We start from the raw sequence: 21201 nt of genomic DNA, 5'->3' as shown, positions 1-21201 counted from the left end.
ACCCCCTAAAGTAAATAGTTATTTGTTTTAAAAAACACTAACACATAGATGCTAATATTCGCAGATCAGCTGAAGAAGGACGCAACACAACAGGAAACAACTGAGCTTAAGATGCTCAGCCTGATGCTGGACCGGGATGCGTGGAAGGCGACCATCAGAGGTTCCCGAGACGGCGTCGACTAACACAACGAAGACGCAATAAGGAGTGGTACGCCTTGTCACATATCGAGCAACACGTGGCTTGTACAAGTACCCCCCCTCCCCCCCCCCCCCCAAAAAAAAAAAAAAAAAAAAAAAAAAAAGAGATACACCAACCCCTTTAAGAAAATGATTAGCATGCATTATTTATTGTCTGGATCCCGGTAATTTTATTTCATGTTCAGCAGACACAGACAATTCTACTTATCACCTTGTGCACAACGTTTTTCGTTTGGAAACAGCATCAGTCAACAATCTTTCAGAAATATTGCATATAAAAGATACAATTATTTCGGCTAAAATTCAGTTTACTGGAACTTCTGGGTGTGAATATCAACTCATTCACTACTGTGTGATGTGAAAGAATGGCGATGTAAACAAGTCGAGTCTAAGAATGCCACTTGCTTTGGTGCGGTGTAACAAATCGATATAATGTGCAGCATGACTAATTCAAAGAAATCCCAGGGGAAAACCACTGGGGCGCAATATGAATTAATTATCATAAATTGAATATCATAAAACCGCTCATCAATTAACAAATTTGTAAAACAACTCGTCTCCGTTGTAGAAATTGTTTCGTTTTATTTTTAGAAACTTACATAAATCGGGGATTCCCAGTCCAAGCAAGGCTTATTGCAAAATGCGTGGGTAATATATACTTCGGCCTAGTCCTATAAGGTATAGGTACACGTTTCCTGGTCATAATATTATAAAATAGAGTTGCATTCGCCTCGGTGCTCAGACCGCGATGGGCTGAAACAGTCACGATAAAACTGGACACAGCAGGAATATTTTCTGTCAAAGGTAAGCATAATCTTGGGGATGAATTGCCACGAATTAAGTGTCACACCTTCATTTTTGTTAAGGCAATACCTTCATGTTTTCGTGATCGTCCGCTTTCTTGCCTATAGTGATCAACGGCGGTGTGTGTCGGTGCATTGGCCATGTTTGAAACCACGGAATGGGCTTGTACTCGGCCACAGACGCTGTCGAGCTATTTTGAAAACGTACAATTTTGGTAAGGGTCTCCCGTGTTTCGAAAAGGCCCATAAACAATGCATTTCTTTGAACCGTCTTGATGTATTCACGTTTTCAACTGTCATGTTACTTCCTCCTACCTTTATAAACGAACATTCACCATTGTTATAAACTACTCAATGAAATCATAGAGCAAACTTTAGCCACAATGTGTAGCCCCACTTTAATTCGGCTCAGAAACACGCTGGCTGACAGTATTGTCAAAACATAAAAGAGCAAATAATGATCGATATGAGCGTAGTTTGGTTCCTTATTTTAGCATAATGCTTATCTCACAGTAGTTGCGATAACGTAACCCTCCTGCCGACGGCGTAGCCGGAGGGTTACGAGTCACTCCCATTCGATGCGGGGAGAAATATTTTAGTCAACTGATTTGCTCATTTTTACCACTTTAAAAAATAATGACACAAATTCTATGAACACAAACTTAATCCTCAATGTCTAATGAATAAAATTCGAAAACAATTGAGAAAATATTTTGAAAAAAAGGACAAAAACTTACCAGATTCCGGGAGCGAAACAGTCACAAATTTCCGAGGTTCTATTTTTGAACCTGTCGCTGGTTACCATGCGCTGACCCCAAGCGCTGAACCCAACCGCAGGTACCAGCCAATTGAATTGACTACCTCCCGACCGAGCCACAGCCGAGTTTGACCAAACCATTCTGTAAAAGGGGTGTTTGAAGGGGTGCTGCAGTAGTGCGGCAGTGCTTTAAGTGAGTGAACAGCGGGCAGTGTAAACGGACAGCGCACACGCACTGTCGCGCTGCCTTATAACACCCCTTTTACAGAATGGTCCAACAGCAATGAACATCGGGAAGTAACAATCTGCATTTTTATTATTTTATTTATTTATTTATTTATTTATTTATTTATTTATTTATTTATTTATTTTCTTCATTTATTTATTTATTTATTTTTCTTCATTTATTTATTTATTTTTTATTTTATTTTTTATTTTATTTATTTATTTATTTTTTTTTTTTTTTGGGGGGGCTATTTTACACAGAAATTGCATTGTCAAGCATCTGTCTTTTCGGCCTTCGAGAGTTCATAACAGCTAAAGCGTTATTTTAAACTGAGTTATGTGTGAAAACATGCAACTCGGTTGGTATCCACAAACTACACGTTTGGTGATCAAGGTAAAGATTATGCGATAAAAACTTACTTGCTTTATAAGTACAGGAGCTTTCAATAGTATAAAGCATTTCGATCATTTCACTTCGAAGTGATGGGCTTAAGACAAATTTTAAAACTATGATCCCGTTGCCTGCTGCACAGTACACACAAACAGAAGCGGTTTCACATTGATGTCAGACGTTAAAGCTATTATACACTTTCGGTAAACAACAGTATTGTCCAAGTCCCACACTTCGTGTATCACAACTTATATATAAAATAACAAACCTGTGAAAATTTAAGCTCAATCGGTCATCGGAGTCTAGCCTTGCTCAAGGCAGTCGAATTATTCACTCCGAAAAAAGACCGCCGCTGTATAAAAACCCAGCCGTATCCACTGTGCGTAAAACCCAGCCGTATTCACTGTGCGTAACATCGCACGACACGATGCCCCGTACACTATCCGCATGCGGAGGCCGTAAGGCCGACAGCCTTGTAGGATCTGTGTTGAAGCCACTGACCTCATTACTATAATAAGCGAAGAGTTCCCACGGTCAGCTCATTACCATAATGCCCGCGAAAGACGAGACATGTTTACCTCACACACCACCACCACGGACGCATGATAGGGTCCAAAGGTCGTGATAAGGGAAGTGCGTGATTGGACGTCAAAATGAATAATTCATTTGCCTCACATCCTGTGTTGTCTGATAGGTCTGACGAACGATATACATATTCATGAGCTGCATACTAGCATATCCTCGAGCCCCCCCAATTTCGTCCACTATTGGAATTTTTTCAATACAACACATTAAAACGGGAAGATACAGATCCGACAAGGCTGTCGGCCTGACGGCCTCCGCATGCGGTTAGTGGTGTACGAGTGCGATGACTTGTGTGAACAGTATTCGTGCGATGTGACAGTGTGTATACGGGTGGGTCATTCGGTGTGAGCGCACACACCATGCACAGAGTATACGGCGGGTGGGTTTACTACAGCTGCGTCTTTTCGGAGCGAATAATGCGACTGCCTTGAGCAAGGCTAATCGGAGTCGGGAGAAAATAACGGGAAACCCCACTCTTGTTTCGTGTCATGACATGTGTTTAAAATAAATCCGTAATTTTCGCTATCGAGAATTTATATTGTTTTAATGTTTTTCAAAAAGTAAAGCATTTCATGGAACAATATTTCAAGAGAAGTCTTTCACCATTACCTTCTGTAAACCCTGTAAATTATTTGTAAATCTGCGAACATTTTTTTTTCTGTACCGAAAGTGTATAATGGCTTTAAAGCGTCTACTACACCGGGTTTAGCTCGTTTAGGCAATTTAACAAAACATAACCTCAGAAAGCTGCCATGGGAACATGAGTGAACCGGACACCGCAATGTGGGAATTTTGTAAACAATCTTTTTATGATAGACTTTCATATAAAAGGATTTATTTACTCCGGGTGACGCTAAAACGTTGAGTTGAGAAAGTACCGCCATTGTACCTGCAGTAACCAACCCATTTGATAGGTAAGCATTACTTTAGTTATGGAAGAACATGATTGACTCGGGGTACTCATTTTAAATTTTGAATATCATTACCATTACGAAATTATCTTAAAGGTACTGGACACTATTGGTAATATGCAAAATAATCGTAGCATACCAACTTACTTGGTAATTAGCAATGGAGCCGTTGATAATGGTATAAAACATTGTGAGAAACGGCTCCCTCTGAAGTACCGTAGTTTTCTCTCTCAAAATAATAAAATACTTCAGCTATGAGCCTTTTATTATGCATCTGAAAGCACAAAGTTGCACAACAAGGGTGTGTTTTTTTTTCTATCATTATTCTCTTGCAAATTCGATGACCAATTGAGTAAAAAAAAAATCACTGGTTTGTTTTTTTACGCAAATGTTGGAATACTGCAGCTTCTCGACCAAACGTGTCCAGTGCCTTTAAGAGTCACTTCCTGACCTTGTGATCTTCAAAGGCAAACGATACCAGAAAGGTGAAACTAGATCATGAATTACTATACGAAATCATATCAGAACAAACCCATGCAGGTCCAACAGCTCCTGGTGTTTTACCTGAGGCTGACGAATTTCACTCTATACATTTAACATTGTTTATGACAGAGCGGGAAATTGTCATTGAGTAGCTCCCTTCCGCATACATGAATTGGCCAGACGAACATCCAATTTTATTATAATAGCAGCAAATTCAAAGTTCAATTTGAAGCCTCTTGTTTGATCCGGCCAAAGGGCTTGGGTTAGTAAGAAAATACTACTGAAACAAAGCCTTCAAATTTCAACTTTTGATTTTTTCATCCTTTCGGAAAGCAAAAGACCCCCCTGTCACCCATACCTACCGTTGTTTTGTACTTTTAAGGTGACCACTATGGGCCGTTTTGGGTTGTTAGTGATAAATTTGTGTCCTTTATTAAGCCAATGGACAGAAAATGTATGCTCCAAACTACTGAGAGTCGTGAAATATTCTAGCAATATTCTGGGTTTGTTGCCCAGTCCAAACGCATGTCTAATGCACAGGTCTAGTTGCACCATACGCGAACAAACACGTGCAACGTGAACGTCAAAATATTGTGTTGTTTCTAGATGACATCACCACATCATTTCATGCTCACGTATGACGTCTGGTACCTGACGTGAAAGATTGTAACTTCACGTATATGCTAAAAACGTCAGATTTTAAAAACACAATTTTCTGCCGTTCACGTTCACGTACTTGTTCGTGTAACGTGCAGCTAAACTTTCCTAATATCAGCCCGGTTTGTCCTGACAATTTGAGACACATAAATGGTACATGGAATCTTTAAAAGCAGCCATCAATCAAATCACGGCTGCATAAAATCTTTGCTTTTATCGTTATGGCCACGTGAACCAACCAGTGTCTTGTTATACGACACTGGGCAACCACACATGTGGCTCGACTGTATGATACCGCGTCCTTATAGTTTTTGTTTGATACTAATTCTTGATAAACAGATCTGATCAGTGGCAGATTCAGGGAGGGGCAGTGGGATTGACCACCCCCCCCCCCACCACCATGAGACATTACAATTGAGTTAATAAATACAATAAATAGATATAGTGGTTTCTTATAGCGCGCATATCTGTCAATCGGTCTGGCTATTAAGGACACATGTGTCACGACTGGGTATTTAAAGGATTGGGGTTCTTTATGTAACACAACACATTACAACCACAGATTTACATTAAACTTACACCGTTTGAAGCTTAAAGGAACACGTTGCCTTCAGATTTCACAAAATTTCACGTTTGAGGGTGTTCCTTATACTTATTAAGAGTTGTTCTTGCAATAAAACACATTTAATGTGTTGTAATTAGTGAATGGTAATTAAAAAAAACAAACACTGACCTCTGACCCCGAAACATGGCCCGCGAAATATATACGTTTTTCAAGCCGTCAAAACGATCGTCCGTTTATGCGCGATGCACAGCAGTTAGGCTGGCGCCGTAGCCAATGGCCTAAACCTACCAGAAGAACACGAGGTAACATACCGTTCACTACCATACGACGTTGTGTGAAATGTAAACACACCATTTTGCTGTCAAAATGGATCGCCGAAAAACACAGATTCGGCTCATTGCTCTACGCAAAGAGATGATTGAAGACACGTCCAAAAAGAAGGAACGGACACCTCGCCAATCAGGGTAAGAATAATGTAGTGGGACATGGACTAGCCGACGAGAGAGAGAGAACGGACCGTGATTGTTTATACCCAATGCAATGTTATTGTTAGTTATTATTGTGGACATGACACGTAAATTCACAGCCATGACAGCCGCAACAGTACACTGAGTTGTGAGAGTACATAAATGTACATGTACTATGACTAGTTTACATGTAATTTTGTAGATCTATTCACTCGGTGCATAGATGGGGGGTGGGGATTTGAATCGAGTGTCCAGCGTCCTAATGACTTGGCATAATTTACCCGAATTTACTTTGTTGCTACAATTAAAAGAGCCGTTTATCTGGCAGGGAAGGGGAGGACGTTTGTAAAAATTGTAGAAATACATTTTAAAAATACTAAATAGTACAGATTTATTAAATGTTTTTTGTATATTTTTAACAGTTTACCCAAAATATTGTACCCAAGTCAACTCGTACCCAAGTCAACCCGAATTCTTTCAAAGAAGTGTGACCTTTCAAACAATAAAAAATAAAATTGTCGAGAACTAATAAGTTATATCAATGGTTATGAATTTCTTGTTGAAGGTACTATGTGAGCAGATGCCAGGACTTGGCGTAAACATCTTGGAGACCTCATCAAACCCAACCAAGCTGGTGTGTTTGTACCAACTGTAGGGAGATGCCAACACAACAGGAGAGGTCATGCTGCAAACAAAGGCCGGATGAATGCTTCTCAAACTTGGCAGTAAGAGACTGATTATTTCATACTGTCAATGGCATGTGCATGTATAACAATATACACATGTACTGTCAAAGCAGTCCAGTTTTGTTACATGATATTTTGATCTGTCCGCCCCCCCCCCCCAAAAAAAAGGAAACAAAGTAAATATGTTAACAAACATTTAATAAGGAAACACAAATTTAAGCTTTCATTCATTGTAGTTACTTGTAAACAGCCTCCTTCGCCAACGTTGCATTACCAAAAAACTATACACTGAACAGCCACATCCCAAATTTTAATAACATCATGTCTTTGACCAGCAGCCGATTTCACAAAACTTTACGCAACTGCGTAAGTCCACTTGTGCAACGTTTATGGAGCAACTTGCGCCATTAAAATTGCACAAGTGGACTCAAGCAGTTGCGTAAAGTTTCGTGAAATCGGCTGCAGGTAGGTAATATTTGCAAAAATGTCACTTTAATGAATCAACATCAAGTGCATGGGTTTTATATTCCATATACATGTACAAATAACCAATTTTTATTTTGTTAATTGTTTCAAAAATGTTTGTGTTTATATTTGAAAAGATCTTGAGGCACCTTGTTCTGGACCACCATTAGAGTTGGCACAACATCACAGGAATGACATGTACACCGGGGGAGCATGATGTACACAACAAATGACTTTGCCACCCAGCCAGCCTTCACAGACAACATGTGTCGTGTCAGAATGGTACTGGAAATAGAGTAACACTACCTAGTTACTGTTTGTAAAATCAGGGATATATTTCCAGATAGTTTCAACTTTCATGTACACATGATTTATGCAAAACAGGTTTTACAAATGGCAATATTTCCTGTTTTCAACAAGTAGATTCTTATTCCTAAATTAACACATAATGTCAATATTTCAACTTATTATTATTTTCTTTTGCACATTATTTATGTCAACAAATCATTGAATGTGATGTGAGCTGAGTTTGTTTTCATCACAACGACATAATATGATTAAGTTTAATTTGAAGTACATGGCCAATTGTTTATACAATCATCATATTTATTGTATTATTTATTTGAGATTTTGATATTTTGTAACAAAAAACACACTAGAACAACAAATACAAAAACATAAACAATCTGTATTCAAATAAATTTATCTGAAATATCTTTATTCTGTATTCATAAAGAGACATGGATCATAGATGCAACAAGTTTGATAAACACAGTGCCATTTCAAATTTTTAACCTTAACCCTTGCAAGTATATTTTGATTTCAACCACATGCCTGTTATGAAATGCATGGTCAGAATGATGTTTTAGAACTAGTCATATTGTTGACTAGCAGACCATGTTAGTTCGAATAAGTAAAAGTTTTAAAGGAAAACCACCCAATTTCAAGTCCTACTTGTGTTGATCATTCTATTCTACTTTTAAAACATCCTTTCTAACCATATGCATTTTACAACCAAATCACTCGATCTAAGGCATTGGTCTCTCTAAAGGGACTTTATACCTTAGATGTTGGTAATTACTAATTTGTGATCATAAAACTCACTTGATAAAGTCTACATGATGAGAGGCATGTCAAACAGCTTGTTTCTATACTGCAATGGTGTTTTTCTTTCACTGTTTCTTGCAGCTTATATTGCCAAATTTAGCCCAAATTGTCACAGGTTTATTATTTTATGCATAAATATTGAGGAGATACACCAACTATTACTAAGGATACTGCATGGGACTATAGTGTTCTTTGGCAAAGGACAAATTTAATTAATGTTTGCAAATACATCGTGTACTGCTGTGAATTGTAAAAACATTCAATAAATTGTCCATATTTATTTATAAAGTTCCTATAAATTTGGGACAAAGATTCTCTTTGATTACATACAAACTCTAGAACTTGCCAATAATGCTAATAATGCACTGACGTTATATCTTATGCACACCTGTACAGTAAATTTTGTAGCCAAATTGTGGAAAGTTACATGGAAATTAAATTTAAGAAGTGGAAAATGTGGATTTGTGTTTTGCTACAAGTTCTTCTGTTGGTAGTAGTGGGGGTGGTGGTATTGGGGGGGGGGCGGATGGCGGTTGCGGGTAGAGGCCATTCTTGCACCATTAGCGGTAAGCCTGGGCGACTAGTGTCGCACTCCAACTATTGAATCCTGAGTCGAGTCGCGACTATTGTTTTCAACTATTCGGTTAAACGTGCTACAAAAATAGTTTAAAGAAAATTGCGTCTACCTGTTTGGTGAACCAATTTAGTCGCTCATGACTATTCATGACAACATAATTTACTTACAGAACACAGTCAGACATCAGTGACACAAATCTTCAATCTTTTCCGCTTGAATTAGACTATATTGTGCTTGCGGCACACATTGCCACAGTGCATCGTGATAATTAAAATTTTGTTGCGACTAGTGTCGTAGTCGCAACTATTGGATGGAGGTGCGACTAGTCGATTAGTAATTTTCACTGGTCGCCCAGGCCTAATTAGCAGAGTTTTCCTGTCCTGCGAAGAAGCTGGTTGTCATCTAACCGTGCTTGGAAAACTTCTTTGATGTACGTGTACTCTTTCTTGTCCATACCGGCTTCAATAATCACATCACCACCCAACTTTCACTGTGACCTGGGAAGCAAGTATCAATACAAAAATGTTACAAAATAATAAAATTGTTCCCCGTTTCTGATTTTGTTTTGTAATTTTTGAAAAGAGTTCTTCTAGACTATGGCCCTTTTCGAAACCACGGCTTTGGCTTTGGATTCAGCTCGGGCTAGCTTGGCCCCGCAGATGTTTGGACAATACTGAGCGTGCTTTGCGTAGGGATTCAGACAAGGGGACGGAGTCTGAAGCCGAATCCATAGCCGAAGCCGTGGTTTTGAAAAGGACCTATGGAAGCTTCATTTTTGTGGACAAGAGTATTAATTTATTTTAGCTTTCCTTGCCAACTACCATTTGCAGTATGTGCTCCCTGTTCAGATGCATCGCACAGTAAATTTTGCTGTCAAATGATTCTGAGCAATGTAAACAGGAGCTAGCTCAAATAGTACTGTCCAAGACCAAGGTCAAGGAATTACATCCCCATAATAGACATAAACATTATTTTATCTATAAAATAATGAATGTATACCCCGAAGAAAGGATCATGTTGGCAAATAAGACAAGTGACATCATCTATCCTATGGCGATGGACTAGTATTAGTAATAGACACCATTGTCCTGTTGCCCTGTGACTCTACATACGTACATGCAAACAGCATAGAGAAAGGACAGAGAAGTAAAGTCCCTGTAATTTTGTATCTAAAAACGAACTGTGGGGTATAGGCCTATTTGACTCGCAATTGCATACTATACTTACGCGGTAAACACGGTAAACGCCTCTGACATGTCTGAGCAGGTGTTTTATTGAGAGGATGAATTCTCTAGCTGTAGTTTTGGTATGGGAGGTCATGACACGTCCATTTTCAACTCCACTCGCTAGTTAGTATACGGGTACTAGACATTTTTTCGTATACAAAGTGTTCGCATTACTAGACTGGCCCCGCTAAAATCCTACACCGTACGAGCAAGAACCGTTCACTGCGTCTGGGGAGGTCTGGCCGCGGGGGATGATGGCCCGCTGGACGGCAGCCGCTCGGCCCCGGGACGTGAGCTGAACTTGCTGCTTAGATAGATTAATAAAAAGCTAATTCAACGTAGGCCCTTTTATTTTTGTTCATGAACTGTTTTTTTTTTTTGGAGTAACCATGGAGGAAGAGATAGATACAAATGGGTTCGTAAAATTGTTAATAATTGCTCAGTCGTATAGTTCAACGGCTGCGACTGGAAATAAGACTAGTGAATTTGGCGGCCATTTATGGGAGTCAAAATCTTGACCCCCATAAATGGCGGAGCGTTTTGTTTCGAGAGAGTTAGCAAAAGTGAAGCAATTCTAAGGCATGTTTGTGTAGATCATTATATTCTACTTTTTTAACATCTTTCCAACCGTAATCATTTTACATCAAACGCTTGTCATAGCCCAAAAACGCCCAACAAAGCGCAGCCCGAAGGCAACGTGTTCCTTTAACGATAGACTGTGGTAGTTTAATGTCCTACAAAAAGTACCCAGACCGTTTAATTTAATTATATTACTAAATGCTCACACAACTGTATGAAGCATCTCTGCATCTTGATTTAGATTTTAGAAAATCTGGAGAAACCTTGATTACTTTTTTCTAAGCAATGTCTATCCTAAACTAAAATTCCCAAAATGAGTTAATGTGATCCCGAAATGCCCGAAATGCCCGAAATGCCCTAAATTGGAAGTAAACATTTACTGTTTCGCTCTTTTGAGAGTGAAAGTCAATCTGTGTCACTCTTTTGAGTGAAATTGAAACAAACTTCACTCTAAATCGAGTTGAAAGTACCTGTCTTTCACTCTGGAGTTGTCCTCCATAATACATTATGGCTCTTTGCAAGAATGGTATGACGAACAAAACGAGTCACAGAGTACGGTATGTCTTGTATCATTTCATGAATCCCTACACAATAAATTGGCTCAATATTTTTGGAGAATCAGAAACTGTCTTGTGTTACAAAATATTCATGAGTCTTATTCATGAGTCTTACTCTAGGCGTGGGTGTCATTCAGCACGCATAAAATCATGCGCAGCGTCTCCGATAGATTTCAAGGCCCTGGATTTCAAGAACACCGGACTGGAATGGGGAATTCCCACATTGTGAAATGACAAAAAATATAAAACCCACCAGGGTTCATATTATTGATGAGAATTGGTGTATTTTATTTCATTCCATCACTTGCTTCAGGACAGACAGACGGACACTTATCAGTGAGCACAACATCACTTTAGAATCATAACACAGGTAGGCCGTTTTGTTGACACCTTTAGAACTCAATGACATCCGTAGACTATCAAACATTATACCGCATCGCATGCCAATATTATTCCCCAACAGGTTGTTTTTCTTGTCACAATTTTCTTATTTTGTGCAATGCTCTTGATACATAATTTGTTATGGAACAATGCACAGTGTCTTGAAATACACAATTCTGAATGGTATTGTAGACCTATTCAAGTGTCATCCTGTCGTCCCTCAATTACAAATATGTTTTCAGGAAATGTTTTTTTCAAGTTCACAATGTCTTCGATTCGAGGAAATCACAATTATTTTGTCCCTGGGAACACGGATTTTCAAGTTATTTTGATGTCTATTAAAAACTGTTTTTTTTTTGCAAATGGTTTTTTAATTTGAAGTGAAGCATACACGTTTCGATGACTCCCTTATAAGGCTATCGATGCTTTATTTATCGAACAGTTTCCGGGTTCATGACCTATTCTACATATACCCTTAAATAACAATACAAAATCAATGGCCGGGGGGGGGGGGTCTTGATAAAATCTCTTTGCTGTATTTTTTAACCATGTATTTATGATATTAAATCATACCCTTGGGCATCGTGCCAGAAAAATTACGAATGCTGATAGTATTTCACCCATCCAATGCCTCTCATGTGATAGTCATGTGTTTCATCTACCTCCGTTGAACTTATAATAAATTTAAATATTAATTAAAGGAGTATTACAGAATTGGTAAGAAAAACTCGTCTATGATCACAGATTTACATGAAACTTCCATGGTCTAATGATGATGATAGTAGAAAACATCCCTTGAAATATTTACGTCTGAAATGTCCTATTTGATGAGAAATAATTTCCCATTCGCAGTTTATCGCTCGGTGAGCGTCTTGTTAATTTGTGTGTGAATCGATGTCATGCAAAATATGTTATCAGTTTTTCATTATTTTCTCGTGCCGAAGATGGCCGATCGATCTCAAACTTCTACAGGTTTGTCAGTTTGTTATAGTATGTATCTGGTGGATTTAGTAAAGTGCTAAAAACTGCCAGCAACTGTTCGCTAGAGAAATGTAATGTTCCTTTAAGTGTACTGCGTCATGAATGCGGTATGGACCTACATGTACTCTAACAGTCATGGTGCAACAGGGGAATCCCATCGCCTCAAATGTGTATAATGAAAACCAAAACAATAAATCCAACATTACAGGTTGCGACGTTCTCCGTTGACGGCGCAGTTTTTGCAAGGCATTGACTAGGCTCGCTCGTTTGCTTTGGAGCTGCAGTGGTCGACAAACAGTATAGATTAGGTATGTCTTGAATTGTTTTTAAATGGGTTGAAATAAAAAAGATTTTCGATTATACAATCATGCTTGAGAAATGTTTGCATGAGAAATGAATTTCCCGGTATATCTGTGAAGCTTTTCCTGATAACCAATTTAAACGGTTTTATTTGGACAAGATACAAAAAAAATTCTTGTCATTCATGTTCAAAATCAGCAGGGCATTAATATTGTTTTCTCATTTTGATTTGTTTTTCACGTTTTTAGTCTTATTACTAAAGACCTCGGGATAGTACATTTTATGCATTTTCGAATCAATTGATATATTGTTGAACCTTTGCCAGTCTAGGTACTAAACCACAAAGAAGGTTAAACAAACAAACAAGCAAACAAACAAACAAACAAACAAACAATGGACACCAACACCCCAACACGTCTTATAATGGTTTGGTCATAGTGGTCGGCCCGAAATAACAATGTTGTTATTTAAATTCGAACGCCTATACTTACATAAGTAGGCCACCTAAATCTTCCAATCAAACAAAACCGAGGTTGGAAGAAATTATTAATTGTATGTACATTATAATTTTCTTTTTATAGGCAGAATGGGAAATGCTAAGTACCTGCCGATTATCCTGGCCCTCGTAAGCACGTTGCTGGGTAAGTGTCAATATCAGTTGAAAAATAACGCTATATATGCAACCTGCAGTTGTGACAGTTGGGCTCTAATTTATAATTCTGCTTACCGCGGCGTTCTGCACTAATCACACATTATGACACATTTAATCATTCCAATATAATCTTAAAGACACTGGACATGGTTGGTAATTACTCAAAGTAGTTGTTAGAATTAACTTTCTTGGTAACTAACAATAGGGAGCTGTTGATACAGACATTGAACATTGTGAGAATTGGCTCCATACCCTCTGAAGTAACTTGTAGTTTTTTGAGAAAGAGGCAATTTTCACTCAAATAAAAGCGCTTAAAGGCGTGGACTTTATTAGTAATTACTCAAAAAAATAATTGTTAGCATAAAAACTTACTCATGAATAGCTCGCAACTTCGACGACCAGTTGAGTTCAAATTTTCACAGGTTTCGTTATTGTGTGCATATCTTATGACACACCAAGTGAGAAGACTGGTCTTTGACAGTTACCAAATGTGTCCAGGGGTGGATTTCACAAAGAGTTAGGACTAGTCCTATCTCGAGTTAGGACGAGTTACTAGTCCTAACTTAGGACTAGCTGTACGTTTTTGATATCTCTTAGTCCTAAGTAGGACTAGTCCTAACTCTTTGTGAAATCGACCCCTGTGTCTTTACATTTGTGCAACAAGGTTTTTTATATTTTTTTATTTTTCATGTTTGTTGATTATTTTTTAACTACACAACCAGAAATCACAACGACTTCGGTGACGATCCACTCGCCCGGAGGCCACGTAGGAGACGAGTTTAACGTTCACTGCATCGTGAGGAACCACGATGGGTTGGCACAGTTCTTCCGTTATATGGAGGACGGGACAACGGAATTCATCCCCAATGATAATGCGACAAAGTACGGGGTCTTTCGGTGTGATAAGACAGAGGGTGGCGTCAGTGGAGAAGACTCTGTGCTGACTATCATTCAAGCTACGGTCTCTGACAGCGGGACGTACGGGTGTGTGCCTAAAGACGTGGACGGTGGATTCAAATGGGATGACAAGGACCTGATCAACATCACGGTCAGATCAGGTAAGGTTTGAAGGCAGTGGACACTATTGGTAGTTACTCAAAATAATTATTAGCATAAAACATTTCTTGGTGACAAGTAATGGGGAGAGGTTGATGGTATAAAACATTGTGAGAAGTGACATAGTTTTGGAGAACGAAGTAATTTTCCACGATTTTGATTTCGAGACCTCAGATTTAGAACTTGAGGTCTCGAAATCAACCATCTAAACGCACACACCTTCGTGTGACAAGGGTGTTTTCTTCTTTCATTATTATCTCGCAACTTTGATGACCGATTGAGCTCAAATTTTCACAGGTTTGTTATTTTATGCATGTGTTGAGATAAACCAACTGTGAAGGCTAGTCTTTGACAATTACCAATAGTGTCCACTGCCTTAAAAGCCATTGGACACTTTCGGTAAACAGTATTGTCCAAAGCCCACACTTCGTGTATCACAACTTCTATATCAAATAACAAACCTGTGAAATTTTAGGCTCAATCGGTCATCGGAGTCGGGAGAAAATAACGGGAAAACCCACCCTTGTTTCCGCACAGTATTGTCCAAGGCCCACACTTCGTGTATCACAACTTCTATATCAAATAACAAACCTGTGAAATTTTAGGCTCAATCGGTCATCGGAGTCGGGAGAAAATAACGGGAAAACCCACCCTTGTTTCCGCACGTTTCGCCGTGTCATAACATGTGTTTAAAATAAATCCGTAATTCTCGATATCGAGAATTGATATTGTTTTAATGTTTTCTCAAAAAGTAAAGCATTTTAAAGGAATAATATTTCAGGAGAAGTCTTTCACCATTATCTTCTGTCGACCCTGTAGTAAATCTGTGAACTTTTATTTGTTTCTGTACCGAAAGTGTCCAATGGCTTAAAAGTCACTGGGAACTTTTTGTAATTGTCAAAGACCAGTATTCTCACTTGGTGTATCCCAATGTTTTGCATAAAATAACAAATGTGTGAACATTTGGGCTCAATTGGTCATCGAAGTTGCAGGAGAATAATGAATGAAAAACACACCTGTTGCACCAATTACTTTGTGTGCTTTCAGATGCATAATCAAACTTAAAATGCTTCAGTTGAACTTGAATCCTTTTATTGTTTGAGTGAGAAATTATCTCTCTCTGAAAAACAACTTTAGTTTTTAAAGCTATCAACTTTATTTTTGAGTAATCAGTATACCTTTGGTTGTTGGAACAGTGAAGTGGTTATGTCCACACATGAGGAATAGTCACTTACGTTGAATACACAATCTAAGAAGCGTTACAGAGAGAGTAATGCATCTCAAATTCAAATTTTAGGGAATAACAATTGATACATGTTTACATAAACGCACCACTTCGAAGTGTTCCTCATTAATGCTGATTTTTGTTCCCTGTTATTAATGTGTTGTCACACTTCCATTGCTAAATACCGTTCCTTTACTGCAAATTCTTGTATCTGCAGCATGCCCAGGGGCGGACGATAAAAGACCGGCGTCATTAACAACAGACGCAAACCAAGACGCAGGTAAGATATTTGGTAAATTCAGTGACGATATAAGCCCCCCCCCCCACCTCCTTATCCCCTCCCCCTATCACAAACACACACTTAAATGGTCTGGGTACTTTTTGTAGGACACAAAACACAATGTCCATCGATCAACAATAAACTTGAACGCTTTAAAGAACTGAATAATAGAAAGCTTCCTGAAAATATTACTTGCTGAAGTGCTGTAGTTTTTGAGAAATGAGTAAAACGAGTTACGAACATTATTTCAGCATGTAAAACGCATTTTCGTGACGTTGTGTTACTCATTTCTAAAAAAGTATAGTCACCTCTCAGCAAGTTAGTAGTAATATTGTAAGGGAAGCCTTCTACTCTCATTATCTTCAAGTTCGTGGAACACAACTAAATGCTTTTTACCAGAGAATAGGGTTATTACTATCAGCCAAAACGCCATTTCACATGCGCCATCTTTGAATGGCACCCTGTTCATTTTTGAGGAGTACTTCTGTAAGTGGCCATGCCAGTCTACAAGCCTGAAATTGTGTTATACTAACAAAAAAACTAAATTTTCTTTCAGGGTACAATAAGAAGAACCAACTACGAACGGATGGGATCGTTGAACAAAGCTCACAGTCGCCTGTTGCAGTCATTTTGCTATCAGTGGGGTTTGCAGTGTCGACATGTGTCGCAGTGGTTTTATTTGTGATGCTGTACCGTGAACGAAAGCATAGAGACAATAGGGCTATTTAAGGTTTGTACACATGTAGTTCTGTAGTTAATATTCATTTGGTCCTCGATATTAAAAGCACTATAGACACTTTTATTAGTTACTCAAAACAATTATAAAGAGCAATGGGGTGACTAAAATATCAAAAGAGGGTCAAGTGTGTGGCCACTTTCCAAAGTTTCCATTCTTACGGTTTTGACAATCGTGTTTCATGATTTTTGTTTGTTCCTGTTCAAACCGAGGACGACGGAAAAAACTGTGTTCATTTTCAGTACCTTATGGAGACGGAGGACAAAACAAAAAAGGGAAAGCGAAAGGACTCCTTATGGGAATTCTAAAGACTGGCTTGTTAATCAAGTGCAGGGACAACGGAATGCTCTCCTTAAGAATGCATTTCTCTGAGTATGTGTGAAGGGGTGATGGCTTTGTTCACAAAACTCAGACATCGCTTAGTGATAAGTTTACCAATAGTAGAACAAAGAGAAGTCCTCGCTTTTAGCGGGTTGATAAATATGTGCGGGTGACATATATTAGTAATAACGCACACGTTCACACACCCTTACATTATGGCATTTACGGGGTACTTCTATTGTTGTGCTATTGTTCCCTCTTCGGAAGAAATCCTTTGTGGGGTACCACTCTTAAACAAAGAAAACCTTTTGGTAGCATTGATCCATTGTTCAAAGTACCCCATAAGTTGGTGCTTGTAAGGGTGTGTGCGTTTGCTCGTTATGGATAAGAATTACCGATTGGACGTTACGGGTTAAAGAATAAGTTATTGTCTCGATTGCGGCCTGTTACGTAAAAAAAAACAATGGATCTATTGTAATGTCACATAGCAAGAACAATGTAGATTTCTGGGTGATCGCTTTTTTTTTTAGAGCAAAGCATATTGTAGTTATTAGGTTTATGGTGTAACATATGAGTTTATCAACAATTATTTGCTATATATATATAGTGTGCTAACAAACTGTACGAAATATCTTATATAATCGTATTATTGGAAACATTTAAAAGGCATGTTACTTTTGAAACTATTGATTGTGCATTAAATTAGCTCGAGTCTGACAAGTCTTTAAATTGTAATTGAACATGGAGAAACATGTTGGAGGAAAAAAAAACAATTCAAAATCCAAACGGAGTCAAATTAGACAAAAAATGAAGATTCGTGTTTATGTGTGAAAGTCAGCCTCGATGTTTTTTGTTTACCGAAAGTTTTGCCCGTAAGGTATTGTGACGTGTAGTAACTGGCCTCTTTGTGCCTTTTGCAATATGCATAGAGGCTTATACATATCATAACTATAAATAATGATGATTTTTAATTGTAAATAATATGCAATCGTCTTTTTTTTTAACGGAACCTTCAAATGTTCAACCCTATGAACCCTATGTTCAACCCTAGTCCAGCTTCCTTTAATCATCACCTTCGCCCCTCCCCGCCATATTTGCTTCAATTCTGAGCCTGTTCGTTTATGCCACAGTAGAGCTACCGGAACCTATGTACAGAACTTTTGTAATAGCCCCATTGGTGTAGTGGACTTTTTGCCATCTGTCAAAATGCTACGATTAGTGGCCATTCACTACTATCGTTTAAAAAAATAAAAACATATAAATAATATTCCGTTTTGCTTCACCCACCTATCTCAAATTTATATTTTAAATGTTGAATTACTATTCAATAGTATGCCCCTTTCCTTTCCATAGTAAGCCACGTCCACTTAACGTCAGAATCCCCCTTTTTTAATCTCAAGAACGTTTACACATTTGTTTGTCCTAGATTGTATGATACAAGTGCTTCAAATTTTCTCGGAATTTATAAGTTTCTGGCATGAGAAGTGCCTTCGGACGATGGCGATTCAAATGTAGCCAAACTTTAGAGCTAAAAGTGATGTAGATTTTGGCGTACAGCACATGCGCACACTTGGGACGTAATGACGTTTATATGAAACGCCAAAGAGGCAAATATTTCGATCAATTTAAAACGCCCTTGAAAAAAAACTTTGCCACGCTCATGAGCAGTCTAATACTTTTCCACGGGCTTCCAGGAAGCAACTTTGTAGAGTTTAAACACTAAATGAAATTGAGCCAAAAACAAACAAAATGAAATGAAAACCCTAGCTATATAACTTCAGTATTATTATTTCATTTTTAACATCAATACTCTTATATCGTAATCGATGTGATTAATTTTTTTTCTTATAGAGCTTGAACATATATAAGTAACTGAAATTGTTTTTATGGATTATTGTTTTTTAAGAAAGTAAATGAAAATAATGCATGGTATAATATGTTATAACAAAGTTGCAAGTTGTTGGTAAAATAAACTATGCTGTAAATAAATAAAAAGTAGTTTAAGATAAAATATTATCTCGGATTTGAGGAAAGAAAATGTACAGATGTGAATAATTAGAAGGTACCAGGTATTGGAACGTTGAGGGTGTAAATAATAAGTACCGAATGGATAGTTTGGTGGAACAGTGATTAACTTAGTCCTAACTTAGGACTAGTCCTAACTTAGTCCTAGGACTAGTCCTAGGACTAGTCCTAACTTAGGACTAGTCCTAGGAGATATTAAAAATGTATGGGCAGTCCTAAGTTAGGACGAGTAACTCGTCCCAAGTTGATATTAGACTAGTCTTAACTCTTTGTGAAATCCACCCCTGTATATGTAACATTGTGGATGTGTGGATTATGAGAGGGCTCACGTTAACTATGGAACATTCATTGGGGAACTGTGAACAACTAATCTGGCCAAGTATAGCCTTGCTCAAGGCAGTCGCATTATTCGCTCCGAAAAGTCGCCGCTGTAAACCAACCCGTATACCCTGTGCGTGGTGCGTGCGATCACACCGCATGACCCACCCGTATACACACTCTCGCATCGTACGGCTACTCAGTGCACACAAGTCATCCGCACTCGTACCACTAACCGCATGCGGAGGCCGACAGGCCGACAGCCTTGACGGGTCTGTAACTTCCGGGTTTAATGTGTTGTATTGAAAAATGTCCACATGTGGAAAAAATTGGGGGGCTCTCGGATATGCTAGTATGCAGCTCATGAATATGTATATCTTTCGTCTGACCTATCAGACAACACAGGATGTGAGGCAAATTAATAATTCATTTTGACGTCCAATCACGCACGCCTGTCATGCTCGCTGAGCGTCCGTGGTGTGGTGGTGTGTGATGTAGACATGTCTCATCTTTCGCGGGCATTATGGGTAATTAGCTGACCGTGGGAACTCTTCGCTTATTATAGTAATGAGGTCAGTGGCTTCAACACAGACCCTACAAGGCTGTCGGCCTGACGGCCTCCGCATGCGGATAGTGTTCGGGGGCATCGTTTCGTGCGATGTTACGCACGGTGAATACGGGTGGGTTTTATACAGCGGCGGTCTTTTTTCGGAGTGAACAATTCGACTGCCTTGAGCAAGGCTAGGCCAAGTACTGAACATTATTCTAAGAAGTGTTATTAATTAACTTGGCCCAAGTATGAAACATTGTGAGTCTTAATATTAAGAGTGGGAGGGGGCAGAAAAGAAAAACCAGGAAGAAAAAAGGATAACAACTTTAAAATAATAGCAATAAACAAACAATAATAACTGAATCAGTTAAACAACAAATTAATGCAAAAGAAATTGAGGTGTTCGTTCACATTAATGTAAAAAATATTTATAAAAAAAAAACAATCCTCTAAATAATTCACGAGATTCACAGAACAAAATGTAGACAAATTAATAACGTTCATCGGAGTTGAAAGCTTTCAAATCACAGTTATTATTGGGGCAGTTTTTTAAATTCCAGACATGTGCAATTAATTAGTTAATGTATTGTTGGTTTGTTCTTTCTGTATTGTGTGTGTACTTTTGATACGCCGAATAAATTATAATAAAATAATGAATGTCTTTGATTCCCTTTCTCAAAAAAAAACATTCCTTTTAACGGAACTGTCTCTCGGTCTAAAAATATTGTTACATTATCAACAGTTGAGTGCTTTTATTACCAAGTATTTTTTTATGATCATTAACTTTGCAGTAATTAAAAAAGTAAGACCCTCCCTTTAAGGGGTGAAGTTCATAGTCAATGAACCCAGTCAATGGACTTCAGAAAGCCAAGCATGTAGTTAAGTGGTTATGAAGGTATGAGCGCCACTGCACAATGTTACAAAAGAAAACGTGCCAAGTTTCATGATAAAATTGTTACCCTGCAGGCTAACTACAAGATTTTAAGTTTTTTTCTTTCTTTTTTTTTCCGGGATAATGAAAAACGGTTCAACATTGTGTCATGAAGTTATTGACTGCAACCTTTGGCACTTTCCAAATTACTATAATAACAAGGCCTAAAACTGCTTAAAATGGTATGTTGGCTTTGGGTTGACAAA

At 38.3% G+C, this 21201-nt stretch overlaps 1 protein-coding gene and 1 long non-coding RNA gene across 3 annotated transcripts; one reads left to right on the top strand and one right to left on the bottom strand.

The window, feature by feature from the left end:
- The first annotated feature begins 885 nt into the window (after positions 1-885).
- LOC139939435 (uncharacterized) lies at positions 886-20690 on the top strand. Of its 2 annotated transcripts, XM_071935347.1 has the most exons (8): positions 937-1002; positions 3776-3873; positions 11553-11609; positions 12810-12909; positions 13483-13542; positions 14276-14611; positions 16052-16114; positions 16671-20690. In XM_071935347.1, the coding sequence occupies exons 5-8, from the start codon at positions 13488-13490 to the stop codon at positions 16841-16843; spliced, it is 627 nt and encodes a 208-aa protein (XP_071791448.1). In that variant the 5' UTR covers positions 937-1002; positions 3776-3873; positions 11553-11609; positions 12810-12909; positions 13483-13487; the 3' UTR covers positions 16844-20690. The 2 variants fall into 2 exon arrangements, with proteins under 2 accessions (XP_071791447.1, XP_071791448.1); XM_071935346.1 differs by lacking the exon at positions 3776-3873 and having other exon boundaries at positions 886-1002.
- On the bottom strand, positions 7891-11118 carry LOC139939436 (uncharacterized). Its single transcript, XR_011786307.1, has 2 exons — positions 10105-11118; positions 7891-9374 (listed from the first exon to the last, which is right to left on the bottom strand). It is a non-coding gene; the product is annotated as an uncharacterized lncRNA (long non-coding RNA).
- Positions 20691-21201: the final 511 nt, after the last annotated feature.

The sequence above is a fragment of the Asterias amurensis genome, chromosome 7 (assembly GCF_032118995.1).
Source record: "Asterias amurensis chromosome 7, ASM3211899v1".
In the NCBI taxonomy this organism is placed as follows: Eukaryota; Metazoa; Echinodermata; class Asteroidea; order Forcipulatida; family Asteriidae; genus Asterias; species Asterias amurensis.
The sequence above is the reverse complement of the archived record's forward strand: the minus strand, read 5'-3'. Positions and strand labels throughout refer to the sequence as shown.